We start from the raw sequence: 16,810 nt of genomic DNA, 5'->3' as shown, positions 1-16,810 counted from the left end.
TTTGCTGGCAAAAAGTCGCCCTTTAGTGAATTTCCTCCAAGAAAACCCTGGAGCGACCACCACCCTGAATGCGAAACATTGCACCAGTGTTTGGCTACAGAGATGCAACTTCGTATTTTAGTGAATTAGTGTAGTGGTAGCGAATTTGCGCCTGGTGAAGTGTGGTGGAGCCTTTGCTGGCAAAAAGTCGCCCTTTAGTGAATTTCCCCCAAGAAAACCCTGGAGCGACCACCACCCTGAATGTGGCAGTAATTCCAGGGTTCCACAGTGAGCGGAGTCAGTAGATGCTCCAAACAAAATGAATGGGTCTTTTACAGGAAATTACACTGTTTATACCATATCCACTAGAAACATTTAGCTGGTTACTTGTAAGATCTATTTCTTAATATAACTACTACTGAAAAGCAGCATCTGTCTGTGCCTAAGCAAGATTTAATAGAGCTGTGAAGAAGCATGCAAGGCAATATCTAATATATACTTGTGTTGTAATGAATGGTAACAGCAAGAACATTCTTGTATTTTCGTGTTCTCATTCTTTTTAATACCAGATACACTGGTACCTGCAGCGAATGGCCTTTTTGCGTGAATAATTAGATAACTACATAGATGATACTTAACTTCAATGCTATTTACACTCGCTTCCCATTGCGACATCTTGTTTGACTAGTTTGTCCTGTCGCGGCTCCCGTACGTAACATCCCTGTGCGCTGGCTAAAATAGAGCATGCTGGGAAACCGGAAGTGAACCATGTCGCCCGTAGTGTGTGCGATTTTGTAAATAGAACCTTGCGCTTTTGATCCACTGGACGGGATTAAATTTGACCTGGGTGCTATTGACTAGCAAGCGTTTGTTTATTCCAACACTTTACATCTGTCGATCACCCCGGGAAGGCGCGGAGAACGAGCAGCACTTTGATACCATGAAGAGTAGCGTGGCTCAAGTCAGAGTAAGTTTCCTGGTCACAGAGCAATTTTAAGATTGTATCCCTAGAGTGAATGGAAAATAACAACTAACAGTAACGTCTGAAGCAGCGAATCAACAACAGACAAACTGCAGCAGTCTGTATGTTTTACAAGAGGCAGCCAAATAACACTAGATGTTAGTTTGTCTTTTTAATGTAGCTCTAAGCAATGTTCCAACATATATATCCATTAAAATGTGTCGGGTTATATGTAAATACAATTACTATTAAAAGCACCATCTCTCTGGCTTCTATAATTTCTGCACAGCTGGTTCTGACTCCTCAGTGAAGCAAACCAGCTGATGAACACAACCGGAGGATATTTGACTTCTGTTACATTGTTATTATAAGAAACCAGCGACCAGAAAGGAATAAACATAGTTTTTTTGTTTTCATTTTACAAAAAAACTTTTATGCACGTGAAGATTGTTAGTGTATAGTTGAAAGTTGCTAATTATTGCATTTTTTTGTCATTTGCAAAGTTGTTTTCTGAAGATCTCCTTTAACTATTAGATTAGGTAGATTCTGAATTCTGAAGTGGTGTGTCCTGTCACAAACACATGTAAGTGGTAATTTTCATTGGGGTAAGTGGCAATTTGAGAACCGTAGCCGTGTGTTTTCCCAGGATTCTGCTACTGTTGCAGACGCAAGGGGTGCTGCATCTGACGCAGTTGTGTTGTGCCTGACACACTTGTGGCCAATGCGCATATCCTTAGACTGGAAGCATTTGCACTTAAAGTTGTTCAAGTTTGGTGTCAATTCCAGTGTTTGGTGCATTACTTTAGTTACAAGTGTTATCACAGGGTGTAAGTGAACCCTGGAACTACTGCCTTGTCTGGAGATGGCGGTAAGTCTAGGGTTCCCCTGCATCAGAAATTGCAGTAGCTTTCAATTTGGAATGGGCGGCAGGAAGAACTATGCGGAAGTGCAAAAAGTGCATTTGCAAGTACCTTTAATGTATGGAATTTTAAGCACAGCTGCCCTTGCGGTCATGATTGATCCCATCAATATTTTGACGTCAAAACTTTAACTTTAACTTGTTGGCAGGTTCCAGCAACCAGGTGGCTCAGGTGACTGGTATGATAATAATAATTGGTGCTATCTGGGGTGTGTGGGGCATGATAACTGTGGGACCAATGATTACTGATAGTGACCTTGACCTTGGTTTCCTGTATATGGCTACAAATTCATTACTGTGCTAATACACCACTCATGACCAGTTTAAGTACACCAAAAACAAACTTTTTGACACAATGCATCAAAACACCTGTATGAAAGCTTATGTGTCTAGATTTGCAATAAATGGAGAACAAGTTAAAACTCCATTTCCCATCCATCTGCCTTCTATAGTCTTAGCAATAACAGTAACATTGTGGCCTGACAAACCAGTAATTTTTTTTGGGCATTTCATGTATTTGGTCAATTTATACCTCTTGTTTATGAAGGGCTAGTTTGGACTGTTTTGTTACAAATTTTTGTTTATTGCAAATTTCGACTTCAAATGTAATTCTTACTGTAATTTTTCAGGGTTCTAACTATGATAAAGTAGATACTCGAAGCTCTTCTGAAAGAAGTTCTTCTCCAGAAGACAGGTAAGAAGTGCTTGTAACTACTTGTGCTACACAGATATATGTTGAGGCTAGACTGCTCTGTCGTGAAAAATATTGTTGCCAAAAAAAGGGGCAGGAACTTTTTGTAAAACAAGAGGCATCTTGTGCCTTTAGTGTACTTGGTGGTAATTTTGATACAGTTGATTAGCCTGCTCAACCCACTTCTGACCATTGTTGTTTTTTTGACAAGGCACACGTTACACTAGTACATCAGTTCCCCATTATATATGTGTTTTTAACCTTTTTTTGTTCAGTAATGAAGAAAGGTCCCCTTCTCCACGGGACAGAGGATATTCTAATCGGAGCAGGGACTACTCTGACCGGGACCGTTATGAAGATCGATCAAGGAGTGGACGATATGACAGATCAGACGAGTCAAGGCAAGCATGATTCAGTAGTCCTTTTTAGAAAAAAAACGAGATTATCTTAATGTCTTTTTTTTGTTCTTATATTTCTCTACAGAAAACATATATGCACAGATGTTATTACATATTTCACTTATGTTCATTTATAATTGTTATAGACGTCGAGAAAGAGAGAGGTCCACATCCCCTCGGGACAGAGGATACACTGACCGTAGAAGAGGTTACTCTGACCGAGATGGATATGGAAATGATCGCTCAAGGAATGGAAGATATGATAGATCAGAGGATAACAGGCAATTAATTTACAGTTTGCACTTGAAATTTCCTACACCCCAGAAAAAGTGTGCTATAAAAACTATATAGACTGTATTTCAAAATGTGTATATTAGGGTGAAGATAAATTCATGATTACAAACAAAGGATAACATGGCATTGCAGCTCATCTGACTGCATCTCTGTACAAAAGGAGATTTTAGGCTTGCTAAATGGCAGGATAAATGATACTAAAGATATGTAGGGCTCTCCATTTAGGCACAAAATAATTGGGCAATAATATTATGGCCCAGGTGCAGAAGCAATTAATTTCCCCTTCTGCCCCACATAAAAAAAACCTACAAAAACACATAATTAATTTTTTTAAATTTCTTTTTTTTTTTTTTTGGGCAATTATTTTTTTTTTTTTTCAGAGAAAGAGAGAAAAGGCAAAATTACCAAGACAGAGACTATGAAAAGAGATCTCCGCCTGCAAGAAGGAGATCTCCCCCTGCAAGAAGAAGCGAAGAACAGACAGAAGAGCAAAACCAAACTGAGCCTCCTGTAAAGAAAAAGAAAGAAGAATTAGATCCGATCCTTACTCGCACTGGTGGTGCTTACATCCCTCCTGCCAGACTGCGCATGATGCAGGAACAGATCACAGATAAGAGCAGGTATGTATAACTGAAAACATACTGTACAGATTTGTGGAAAATGTTTTGTAATTTGGTGTTTCCCTTTGCCTTAGCAACACCCCTTTATACACTGAGGAAAATCTATATTGTTTATAATGAGTTTCTCCTACTGAATAAATGAAAGGGTGTATTACGGAGCCCTGAAGACAAAAATCCTTTCCCAGAGCACTTGTAGCTTGTAAGAAAATTATTCCTTGGCATTTTAAAGAATGCTATAAAAAAAATCTAATATTACACAAAAACAATTTGCAAATAAGCTCATTGCTACATTTAGTTGATACAATTAGTTGATACATTTCTCTGCAGTATCTGTGGAATATTAGCAACTATTGTATCAGTTCTAACAGCTGCCTTTAATGAAGCTCAGGGATTCTGCTCAGCAGGGACAAAGATAAAAAATGTATCACTAAATGTATCAATTTAGAACAGTTAGTCAGTGGACCCCCCCCCTCCCAGAGCTGCTTTAGATGGTGAAAAATGAAACTTTATACTTCAATATTAGAAAAACGGTCACAAATCAGTGGCGGAACTACCGCGGGAGCAGGGGGTGCGCCACTGAAAATGCGGGCCGTATGGAGGGGGGCGGTCCCCGGCTGCGCGTCACGCAGCAGGGCCCGCCCCCCTCTAATTACGCTACTGTCACAAATAGAAAGTGATTGGAAAAAGTCTTTATTTCTGATGATCTATCTGAAACCAACTTAACTGAAAAAAGTTTTGAAGGTGAACAATCCCTTTATTATCTAGGCAGGCAATTTGTTTTCACGTATTATGGTTTACTATTTTATTAATATCTTTATTGTTTTGACAGTATGGCCTACCAGAGAATGAGCTGGGAAGCTTTAAAAAAATCAATCAATGGTCTTGTTAACAAAGTGAATGTCTCCAATATTGGGAATATCATTCAAGAGTTACTTCAAGAAAACATTGTCCGTGGAAGGTGAGTCTCTTCTTTTTTTGTTTTCTTTTTCACAGACAACCCCAATTTTTTCTACATGCAAATTCATTCTCATGACCAGCTAAAATATTCTTAAAAGTGTAAAGTTAGTTCAGCTTTTATTGCAATTTGCAACAGTTACAGTGTAACCTAAAGAATAGAAGTGATCTTAAGACTTAAATCATTATAGCTATAGATTTTCCAAGCAGAATTTCTGCTGAGCAGCGAAACGGAAAGTGTATGTGTGGCACAATTTTATGCCAGCTTTCCTATTAGGTACAGCAAACTTTTTTTTTTTTTTTACTGACAGTAAGGAAAGGATTCCTACAATATCTTCAGTAGATAACCAGCAAAAAATGTTCTATAAGCACTAACAATACATTTAAACAACTTATATCTGTAGTTTGAAGTAGTGGGAACCAGACTGAAGGGGCCAATATGACGAGGGTTGGCAAGAATTCTGTTTGTCTATTGCATACTCTTAGAGCTAATGATATATTTGCCATTTCTTTCAGAGGTCTTCTTGCTAGATCTGTTCTTCAAGCTCAGAGTGCCTCCCCCATCTTTACTCATGTCTATGCAGCATTGGTTTCAATCATCAACTCAAAGTTTCCTCACATTGGGGAACTTATTTTAAAAAGGCTTATCCTAAATTTCCGCAAGGGGTACAGAAGAAATGACAAGGTTAGTAATTTTTACGATTGATACCTTTATGAGAGCCAACAGTTTACTTTAAATATTCTTTTTATTGTAATACATTTTCCAGTACAACAGTAAGGCAAGAGTTACATTGGTTTCAACATCTGTAGCTCACTCATGTGGTTAGTTCAATTAACCACAAAAGCTACAGCTCTAGTACTACATTAAGGCAGCTAGAGCCCCTCAAGTGCTGCTTTGCGGAAATATGCTGGCCAGCAAAGTATCCCATTTCATTATATTATTTATGTTGCCCTGTCTGTTTTAGCCATAGATGCTGTAATAAAGGCATATAGTGATATTAACCCCTTTGTGCTCACGTTCACAGTTTGTTTACATGCATTCTGCCTTTGTTTCCTTTTTAGATATGCTTTTTAGAAGTCCCTTATGTATTATGATTGAAAAGACATGCAACTTGTACAGTCAGTGGTCTTGAGGACAGATTTCAGAAACTATGCTTCTAGTTTCTTCATAGAAAAGGAGCTTACAAAACAAATTCAAATAGACTTCATGGTGCCATTTTTATGCAAATGGGGAATATAACAACATTTCATTAATTAGTTAAATCCTAATCAGCACTACTTTAAATAATTAGCATTGCATAAATTGTTAGTGAGTCATCAGCGATTTATAATCATCTCTGCAGGTTCTTTGGGTAGCGTGTTTTATCAGTGCATAGATCGCTATTGTAGTGTTTCTATGTAGCTTATACAAAAGCTTAATTCTGCTGTATTTTCTTTCCTGTAGCAACTTTGCTTGACCTCTTCAAAGTTTGTTGCCCATCTTATCAACCAGAACGTGGTAAGTTTTCTGTTAAATTACTCATACCTTGAAGGTATTTAGCAAGTGAGAGCAATGTATGTTTTAGCTTTTATGTTAATTATAAGCAAGTAATAGTTACATTGATATGGAAACCTCCAATTCTAGTGTTGGACTAGTGCACAGTTGGTCCTGCCAGATACATGATAAATAGATCTGCAAAGTATACCTGTACTCACATGAGGCACATAACTAAGCTTGCTAGTTTTTCAGATGATGTTAATTGCCACATTGCATTCTTTTAATTGAAGAAAAGTCATAAATATTATATACATATTTTTTTATTATTCTGAAGCTCTGTGGGTCATTGTTTTTGTTTTATACACTTAGGGGCATATTTATCACAGGTCGAAGTTAAAAAAACTTCGAACTTCGAATTCAAAAAGACAAACCGAATGGAGGTTGAAGTAGCACTCATTCTATTCAAAGTTTTTTTTACTTCGACCTTCGATCAGTAAAACTCCCTCAATTGCGCCTCCATACAGGTTCTAGGAGGTCCCCCATAGGCTAAAACAGCACTTCGGCAGCTTTTAGCCTTTCAAATTCGAATCGAAGTTGGACTATTCCCTAGTTGAAGTACCCAAAAATTACTTCGAAATTCGAAGTTTTTTACTTAGAAAATTCACTTCGACCTTTGATAAATCTGCCCCCTAATAACCCCTGTAATCAACCAAGGTAAAGTAGATAAAGTACTCTGTATAAACAACCCTCATCTCGTAGCCCCTTTGTAATAGTTTGTTAAGTCTAACAGAAAAGCAGAAGACTGTTTTTGGGGGGGGGGGTGTTATCTGTGCACTGGTTATTCAATAAACCACCTTGCAAGAATAAGGAAGTGGAAAAATATTTGAAATGTTTCACATTTGCCCTGTAACAAACAATAAATTCAATAAAAAATCAGTGTTAAGCACAAATTCTAGTCATTAAATTTGCATTGAACTATGGCAATTCATTAAATTAATATATGTTTAGGAATGGTAACCTTTCACTCTGTACCAGTTGGTGATAAATATAGGGGCCTATTTATCATATACACGTATAGGATATGTTATGCAGAATCCTGTTATTCAGAAAGCTCTGAATTACGGGAAGGCCGACTCTTTAATCAATTAATTCAAATAATTAAAATTTTAATAAATTATTTCCTTTTTCTCTGTAATAATAAAATAGTGCCTTGTACTTGATCCCAAGTAAGATATAATTATGGAGGCAAAACAATCCTTTTGGATTTAATTGATGTTTAAATTATTTTTTAGTAGACTTAAGGGAGGGAGATCCAAATTATGGACAGACCCTTTGTCTGGAAAACCTCGCGTCCCAAGCATTCTGGATAACAGTTCCCATACCTGTATCTTTGTTGTGGTAACTGTAGTTCATGATTTACTATTTTTGCTGGTGCTAGAGCTTTACTAAATGGTATAAAATTGAAACTGATAGGGAAATGCCTGCATCTCTCAATTTGTCCTTTTTATCACCCAAAAGATGTACCGAAAAATAAATCTGTAACGTAAATATTCAGAAAGCAGTTTAGATGTATTTTGCTGGTAAACTACAACTGAAGATTTAACATCCTTCCCTGTTTAAGAACTATCACTTTGTGGTTTCTGCAGGCCCATGAAGTATTGGCATTGGAAATGTTGACTCTGCTACTGGAAAGACCTAACGATGACAGTGTTGAAGTCGCTATTGGCTTTTTAAAGGAAAGTGGGCTTAAGTTAACACAAGTAACACCCCGTGGTATCAATGGTAAGTGTTCTGTCTCATGAAGCAATCACAGTAATGTCATCTGCAATAATTTTATAGCCCGTAGCTGCAAGAACATTTGCCCTTACCCTCTAATGAGCTTTAAGAGTAAAGTTTTTCATGTGATGCTAAATGACAGAAATACATAAGTAGGCATTTTAAAAAGGCCATGTTGTCACTTTAAAAACTTTTTTTTAAAGGCCTATAAAAGAATGTTAACATACTTTTTATTTTATCCCCTTCAGCCATATTTGAGCGTCTTCGTAACATCTTGCATGAGTCAGAAATTGATAAGCGAGTACAGTATATGATTGAAGTTATGTTTGCTGTTCGAAAGGATGGCTTTAAAGATCATCCGGTAATCCCAGAAGGGCTGGACCTAGTGGAGGAGGAAGACCAATTTACTCATATGCTTCCCTTAGAGGATGATTATAACCAAGAGGATGTGCTCAGTAAGTACTGATGTTTTATTTTAATGTTACACTTTTTTTTCTGGGTTGTATCGTCACTGAATTGACTTTATTGTTAGAGGGGCCTGTAAAGCATCTGTCAAAGATGCTAGGTCCTTTTCCTGATCATGTTTTGTTCTTACATATTGGCATCCCATAGCGCTGGTTCTGTTATATGGATAAGCGCATTTTAGGTGAGTGTATGTTGCTTTGTACTCTAAAGTATAAACAACAAAGGAGTGTGCTCTTTGATTCAGACCCCTTTGTTTGAATCAGTATAAGGCTTGGTAATTGGCCCAGTGACCTACAGAAATGTGTTTGAGATGTACTACCTCTGGGACTGATGGACTCAAGTGTTGGTCTGTGTACTTTAACCCTTCCCCCCTTATTTCTCTATATATAGTGCAGTGAAATACAGCACTCAACAAACCCGTTGAGTGATGTTCTTCCCTGGACTATTACATTATTTGTTACCAGCACCCAGGCAGACAATATATTTTTGTGTGACTGCTCCTACATTGGGACTTTGGGAGTGTGTGAGTGTGTGTGTATTCCTTATAACTGTTTTTGTGCCAATCTTCATATCATATACTTCTTTTATAGATGTCTTCAAGATGGATCCAGATTTTCTTGAAAATGAAGAAAAATACAAAGCTATTAAAAAAGGTGAGTGTAATTATAATGTGCTATTAACTAGTATTAATAATCCCCACAACCATAGCATATGTAACATATGGGGCTTCTTGAAATTTAAATACAAATGTACTCTACACTCTCAGTTGTACTACCCACTGTTTTGCACATACCCATATTTTTTCCCTTTACAATATTATTTCAAATTATGAATTCATGAACTTGTATGAATGTAATTTAGTCAATGGCATCTTTGTGATAACTGTCTGAAACAGTCCAGAACCTCAAATCTCTAGAGATAATGTATTAATACTTGCTTACTGAAATGAATATGTTTTTTTCGCTCACTAAAATAAATGCTTTTTTTAATGTGTAAAATGAATTTAAATTTTAACCAACTCTAGAACTAATGTAATAACTTTATGAATATCAGACTAAAATGAGCCTTCTAAACCCTATAAATATGTTGTGGGTGTGAAATGTACAAAATGTCACCCTTCTGCACTTTTTAGCCATCGTATTGTGGTTTCTAGTATCACGTTGCCAAAAACTAGAATGGGTTTTTGAAACCCGTGGAACCGGTTTTTAATTGGTTACTGAAAAATACATTTCTAGTGCAAAATTGATAATCCACATTAGGCAGTTGCCCCTATGTATATAATGCTGGTATCGTCTTACTTTAATTTGGAATTGTCTTCAAACTTTCTATTTTTGCCATCTACAGTATAAATATATTCCATTTCTTATAGAAATTCTTGATGAAGGAGACAGTGATTCAGAAGGTGATGCTAATGAAGGCAGTGAAGATGAAAGTGAAGAGGAGGAGGAAGATGGTCAAGAAGCTGGAACAGAAGGTTAGTTGTTTGTGCTTGTAAATCACAACTACAGGAAATCCGGTAAATGCTCATCACAGCTAGTATTATTCTGGCCTGAAATCCCTTCATTGATTGTGCGCTGAATTTTGTTGCTGCAGATATGAATGCAGATATTGTCTTACAAATGCATTATGGAAAGCGTACATGATTGTTGAATAATATGACAAAAGCCATATGGGTCATTTTGATCTAAACAGTTGGCATAATCTGTGCAATCAATAAATCTCTCATTCCCCTAAATTACTTTCCATTATATTCTATTGTTGAGGATATCACAATTCAAGAGTTCAAGATCCGCTCTTTGCTGTCCAGCACTTGATCAGCATCCGCAGGTCATAAAAGAAAATCTCAAATATATAAAAACATCTTATTAGAATCACTGTCCGATTTCTAGTTCAACCAGTAAGCATTCAACCTGTATCATTCTAATTGATCTTATAGAGTAGACCCCTGTCCCCTACTTAGGGTTCTTCAAAAGCCACACAGTTGTTTACAATAACCCTTTGTAATTCCCTCATTAGTTTGTTATAAATATAATTGTGTACATATAATAGAAATACATATATGCCATATAATTTTTAGTTTTTTACACCCTCCTAAAAATATAGAGGACTTCTTAAAATATAATAATATTTATTGTGCTTTTCTGGGGCAGTTTGGGCCACTGTGTACTTGAAATTCCAGGGCCTATTATTCATTTTAGTCCAAGCCTGGGGGCCATGTATTTTTAAATTGTTAAGCTATACACTTCTGCAGCAAATTGTGATGTACACAAAGACAAATGTGAAAAGACTTCCAAAGAAAATGTGAAAAGACTTTCCAAAGAAATGGAATACAAAGTCTTAAATTTGCCCACATACAGTAACCAATCAGGTAATTGTGTTAAAACTATCAAGTGCTACAAATGTAGCACTGCTGATTGGTTGTTACCATGTGTTTTGATACTTGGTTTTAAAAGTGCTCATGAAAGATAATTTTATGTGCATAATACCACAAAGAAATTAGACAAGTCATTGACTGACACTGTGAGACAGGGGACAGGGAAACTGTAGTTAAGTCATTGTTGGTAAACATACGACCATGCATTAAAACATCCGTTAAAAGCAAGCTAATGATGGATCTGAAATAAATGAGATAAAATTAAATTACATGTTTGGCAAATGAGAGAGTGGAAAGGATTTATAAATTATTGTAGATAATATTCTTGTTAGCACCATTTATTGGCCAACAGCTGCTGCATTACTTAGTAAATGATAGTATGCAGAAGTAAGGGGTGTGCTATGTTGAAATCTGGTTGACCTCCCCTTCAGTACACTTTTTGGCACCTGTCTTTAAAAGTTGAGACACTGAGAAGGGTAGTTGTATTGTGCTTGAGAAAAATTATTGCTTTCACGCCTTTTCCTCCTGAACCAGCTTTATAAAATGAAACGCGGCTGCTTTATAGTCCACAAATTCATTAGTGCCTCAGAGCTTATGATGTCTTTAGTGATTGTATTGTGAAGTGGATGTATGTAATGTAAAGTTGTAGATTTGTTTTTTCTGTACTAATGCCCTGATTGAATTTGGCGTGCCAAATAGGAAAACTTTGCAATTCATTATGTAGCCTGTGATATAATTTCCATCTTGTATATTTACAAGTCACAATCATTACTATTTTATACCAAAATTTGAGCAAGCAATTACTCTACAGTTTGCAGAATGAACTTTTCATTCACTTCTAGGAGAGAAAATGACAATTCATGACAAAACTGAAGTTAACTTGGTTGCATTCCGTCGGACAATATATTTGGCAATCCAGTCAAGGTAAGCTCTCCTCTCTCTCTCTCTCTCTAAAGGTGAATGTTTAATTGTATCTCTTCCAGTTGTGTCCTTGGCTTTAAGGTTTTAAAGTGCACACAGTCTCCGTCTAAGAAATGCCTATACAGAGGAAAAATACTTAAAATAACTAAATAAATAAATAAAAATGGTGAATGTTTCCAGAGACTTTTGAATGGGTGCAGGATGTGCTCAAAATAATTCTGGTTTTGGTGCTGTTTAATTTGGCAGAAATAGCAAGAACTTAAGCAATATGTGATTCACTTGCCTGCTGTTTTCTGCTAAAATTGTGATCTTATGCCATCTCGTCCCAATAAAAGGCAAAACGAGACCTGCTTCTCAACTGTGAGGGATAACCTAGTACAGGAATAGGATCTGTTATCTGGAAGTCTGTTATCCAGAAAGCTCTGAATTATGGGATTTGTCTCCAATAAACTCCATTAAATAATTAACAATTTTAAAAATCGTTTCCTTTTTCTCTGTAACAACAAAACAATACGTTATCCCAACGAAGATATAATTAATCCTTATTGGAAGCAAAACCAGCCTATTGGGTTTATTTAATCTTTACATGACTTTCTAGTACACTTAAGGTATGAAGATTCAAAATACAGAAAGATCCATTATCCAGAAAACCCCAGGTCCCAAGCATTCTGCGCAACATGCCCCATACCTGCACAATGCAGCCTTTTTCAAAAAATATTCTTTTTTTATTGTATTTATATGAAATTTTTATTGTAAGATATTTTATAGCATGAAACCTATAATAAACCCCTATTTTTGAGGAAGAAAGGCAAGGTCTGCGGTTTCTGGTTCATTAAAGTTTTTTAAATCAGTGACCCATCTGCAGCATAAATTGATCTTTGGCAAAGTTCCTTTGCAAAAAAAGAAAAGAAAAATGAGTATTTGATTTGGTTAACCTATTTTTCAAAATAATTTAACCTCAATAATTTTAAAAGAAAAACTCTCCTTTTAATGTTTAATGTTGGCTGCATACTGCCTACTATTCAACAGTCTAGCATAATTATTATACAAGAATGGGATCTGCTATCCTGTGTATCCCGTTAGTTCTAATAGGAAAGTTTGCTAAATAGAACCTCGTATTTTAAATGACTTAATTGTTTTCTTGTATGGTATGAGATATAGTTTCAGGAATGCGTAGGACCTGGAATTTTCTGGATAAGGGGACTTTTTGCAATTTGTGATTCACCAAACCTTAAAGGGTTTTTTTTTTTTCAGTGTTCAGGTTGTTCACCATAAAGTCTTTTTTTAATTGCTTTTCGTGTTATTTATTTTTTTTTAATTTTTTTTTTTTATTTTTTTTTTTACTGTTTTTTACTGTTTTCTCAAAATTTAAGTTTAAAGGTTGACGGTCCTGTCTCTAGTTTGCTAACTAGAACCTCATATTTTAAATGATTTACTTGTTTTCTTGTATAGTATGAAATCTATTTTCAGGAATGCTTAGGACCTGGAATTTTCTGGATAAGGGGACCTTTTTGTAATTTGAATCACCAGACCTTAAAGGGTTTTTTTTTTCAGATTTTTCAGCATAAAGTCTTTTTAATTGCTTTTTTATTTTTATTTTTTACGGTTATCTCAAAATTTAAGTTTAAAGGTTGACGTTCCTGTCTCTAGTTTGCTAAATAGAACCTCATATTTTAAATGATTTACTTGTTTTCTTGTATGGTATGAGATCTTTTGTAATTTGAATCACCAGACCTTAAAGGGGTTTTTTTTTTTCAGTTTTCAGATTGTTCACCATAAAGTCTTTTTTAAATGCTTTTCGTCCCGCCCCCTCCAGAACCGCACCCGGACCTGCTGCGGCTTGCTTTATATAGACCTATGCCCGCCCCGCAGTGACGTCACAAAAGGGGCAGAGCGAGGGTAGGCGGAAGTCTATAAATTCCGGGCAGGAGTTGGCCCGAACCCGCCCGACCCGCGTTTGGGCCTGCACATCACTAGTACAAATGTATCTATTTAGAACAGTTAAAGCGTCTAAAAGCCCCCCCCCCCAGCTGGTTTAGGTGAAAAATTAAATTTAACATTTTAATATTAGAAAAACGGTCACAGATAGAAAATAGAAAGTAATTGGAAAAAGTCTTTATTTCTGGTGAACAATCTGAAACCAACTGAACTGAAAAAGTGAAGGTGAACAACTCCTTTAAGTCTTCTAAAAAAAAAACATTTAAACATTAAATAGAATTGTTTTGCTACTATAGGCCTTTTGGCATCAGTGGTAGGAAAGCTTTTGGAAGGGTTTATAAAGAATAAGATACTATTTAAAAATTGACAAAAGTATGTTTGTACCAGCATTGTTTTATGCATATAACATCTTGCCGGACTAATTTTATTGCCTTTTATGAGAAGGTGGGCAGGAACCTTGACTTTGGTATGGCTGTGCATGTGATCTACTTAGACTTTGCAAAAGCATTTGCTAAAGTACCAAAAAGAAGGTTACTGATTAAATTAAAGAATATTGGCCTGGAGCCCAATATTTGTACTTGGATACAGATCTTGTTGAAGGATACATTATAAAGAATGGTGGTAAATGGAACATTTTCTAATCAGACTAGTGTTGTGGAGTACCCCAGGGGCTAGTCCTTGGCCTTTTATTTAACTTTATCGAGCTAGAATAGGATACCGCCGGATGTACACCCTGTATATAATTTGCTGTGACCTATTTAGCTATTTTTAATTCTACAAAATCTATCAGCCATCAAATTTTTTATTATATTTATTGCAGCCTTTTAAATATGTGCCCTATATAATGAGCTGTATATTTGCAAAAGAATACTCACTGTGTGCTTTTTCTGATGTTTGATTTGGAGTTATTCCTCATCTGCTTCTTTCTGCTTTTAAAACGGCATCTTTTCTAAAAAGCGAGCAAGAATCATTGTCATGCCTTATTTAGTTCCTGATAATGACATAGCCATTTTGTCTAACTGTGATTATTTGCATTGCTCTATTTATTTGTGAGCCAAGCAGTAAAATAAAAATGAAACGTGAAACAAATATAATGCCCAACTTTTAAATGTGTATGATCGGCAAAATGCCTGGATCAGGATAATGCTGGTGTAATGGGTTTCACTAACCGTAAAATGTACTTATACATACAGTTGCTTAATGGAGCCTACCCATTCCTATAACTCTGCTTGTGCCGCTGCAATAAACAGATCCGATTTCATCTTTAAATCCCCTAATGATTTAACTTCTTCAGCTTTTCCCAGAAGGCGCTTTCTAGATTTTCTAAAAATCCATTTGGTAATAATAGTTAATGGTCTAATTTTAGTTATAACCCTTCAGCAAGCCCGAAAGGTCAATTAAATTTCTGTACACATTTCCAAAGTCGCATTATTTCATTAGAGACTGGTGATTAGTTTTTAGTAGTAAATCAGCGTAAAATTGCCATAAAAGTGTCTAGATACCTGGTGTTTTGTCACTGGCTCAAAAGTGTAACAGTTTCCTTCTCCGCTACTGTTACTGTAGCTCTTTTTAGTTGTTTCCTAACTACAGGAACAGTACACCGTAAGTGGTCCTTTAGCCAAGACTCCATTTCCCACAATTCATTGCAGGCCTCTATTCTCAAGTATGTTATGAGAAGCAATGACAAGAAATTGTAATTATTGGAGTCTTGAAGGAGGAATAGCCTTCTTCATAAAAACAGCTTTTACCTGTATTTCAAGCAAGTGATGCATAAAAGGAACCCTGTACTTCAGTTTTATCTGATTACATGGGGAAAATACAGTTAGGCCCATAAATCTTTGGACAGAGACAACTTTTTTCTAATTTTGGTTCTGTACATTACCACAATGAATTTTACATGAAACAACTCAGACGCAGTTGAACTGCAGACTTTCAGCTTTAATTCAGTGGGTTGAACAAAACGATTGCATAAAAATGGGAGGAACTAAAGCCTTTTTTTAAAACAATCACTTCATTTCAGGGGCTCTAAAGTAATTGGACAAATTAAAAAACTGAAAATAAAATGTTCATTTCTAATACTTGGTTGAAAACCCTTTGCTGACAATGACAGCCTAAAGTTTTGAACTCATGGACATCACCAGATTCTGGGTTTCCTCCTTTTTAATGCTCTGCCAGGCCTTTACTGCAGCAGCTTTCAGTTGCTGTTTGTTTGTGGGTCTTTCTGTCCGAAGTTTAGTCTTCAACAAGTGAAATGCAGCTCAATTGGGTTCAGATCAGGTGAACAGGATGCACAGCATCTATTCCTTCAGTATCTCACTCGACTTAAAGGGGTTGTTCACCTTCCTAGAACTTTTTTCAGTTGAGTTGTTTTCAGATTGTTCACCATAAACAGACTTTTTTCCAATTGCTTGCTTGTGGCTTCATCCTTTTCTAATTAAGTTTATAACACACTGCCTGATTGTGATTAGATTATTTTGCATCACAACAAATAACAGATTATAGACAAATTGCTTGGCTTCAATCTGGTGGGATTACAAATGTATTTAGTAAACTTGTTTTTAATGAATGTGTTTTAAATTTAACTCTTATCCCTATCCAATTTAATGTATTTAGATTTTGACCCTTGGATTTAATGCAAGCAGAGTAAGGTTTCCAATTCGTAACATAGTTTACTTTTTAGTTCCCTTCCTAGTAACCCACTGCATTTAAAGGTGAACAACCCCTTTAAGGTGGCCATAGACGCACCAATATTATCGTGCGAAAGATCTTTTGTGCAATTCGTGCGAGTGTTCTTGGAGACGAGGCGTCGCTATTGGTCGTCTCGTCAATCAGGCAGGACTGAAAATTTTGAAGGTGCCCGAACATCGTAATTTTAATGCTAAAAAATCAAAGCTAAAGAATTCTTTTTGTTTTTACCTGCGTATCTGACATTTTAGTTCTTAACGTTCGGCATCTTATTGGCCCGTGTGTGGGGCCATCCGATGGGCGTCCCCAATCGATATCTGGCCGAAAGTCAGCCAGATGCCTATCCACCCTGGGGCCC

General features: G+C 36.3%; 1 protein-coding gene across 1 annotated transcript in view; it reads left to right on the top strand.

Annotated features, from left to right (window-relative positions):
• The first annotated feature begins 871 nt into the window (after nucleotides 1-871).
• The window catches only part of cwc22.S (CWC22 homolog, spliceosome-associated protein S homeolog), a 36,436-nt gene continuing 20,497 nt past the window's right edge, over nucleotides 872-16,810 (top strand). Inside the window, exons 1-13 of the mRNA NM_001095949.1 lie at nucleotides 872-946; nucleotides 2,489-2,553; nucleotides 2,826-2,951; nucleotides 3,095-3,229; nucleotides 3,623-3,862; nucleotides 4,692-4,820; nucleotides 5,333-5,501; nucleotides 6,261-6,314; nucleotides 7,940-8,075; nucleotides 8,318-8,524; nucleotides 9,125-9,187; nucleotides 9,904-10,008; nucleotides 11,751-11,832. Of these exons, the coding sequence (NP_001089418.1) occupies nucleotides 920-946; nucleotides 2,489-2,553; nucleotides 2,826-2,951; nucleotides 3,095-3,229; nucleotides 3,623-3,862; nucleotides 4,692-4,820; nucleotides 5,333-5,501; nucleotides 6,261-6,314; nucleotides 7,940-8,075; nucleotides 8,318-8,524; nucleotides 9,125-9,187; nucleotides 9,904-10,008; nucleotides 11,751-11,832 (1,538 nt within the window). The 5' untranslated portion in view covers nucleotides 872-919. The remainder of the gene's footprint in view (nucleotides 947-2,488; nucleotides 2,554-2,825; nucleotides 2,952-3,094; nucleotides 3,230-3,622; nucleotides 3,863-4,691; nucleotides 4,821-5,332; nucleotides 5,502-6,260; nucleotides 6,315-7,939; nucleotides 8,076-8,317; nucleotides 8,525-9,124; nucleotides 9,188-9,903; nucleotides 10,009-11,750; nucleotides 11,833-16,810) is intronic.

The sequence above is a fragment of the Xenopus laevis genome, chromosome 9_10S (genome assembly GCF_017654675.1).
Source record: "Xenopus laevis strain J_2021 chromosome 9_10S, Xenopus_laevis_v10.1, whole genome shotgun sequence".
Classification (NCBI taxonomy): Eukaryota; Metazoa; Chordata; class Amphibia; order Anura; family Pipidae; genus Xenopus; species Xenopus laevis.
Note: the sequence above shows the minus strand (reverse complement) of the source record. Positions and strands in the feature narration are given on the sequence as shown.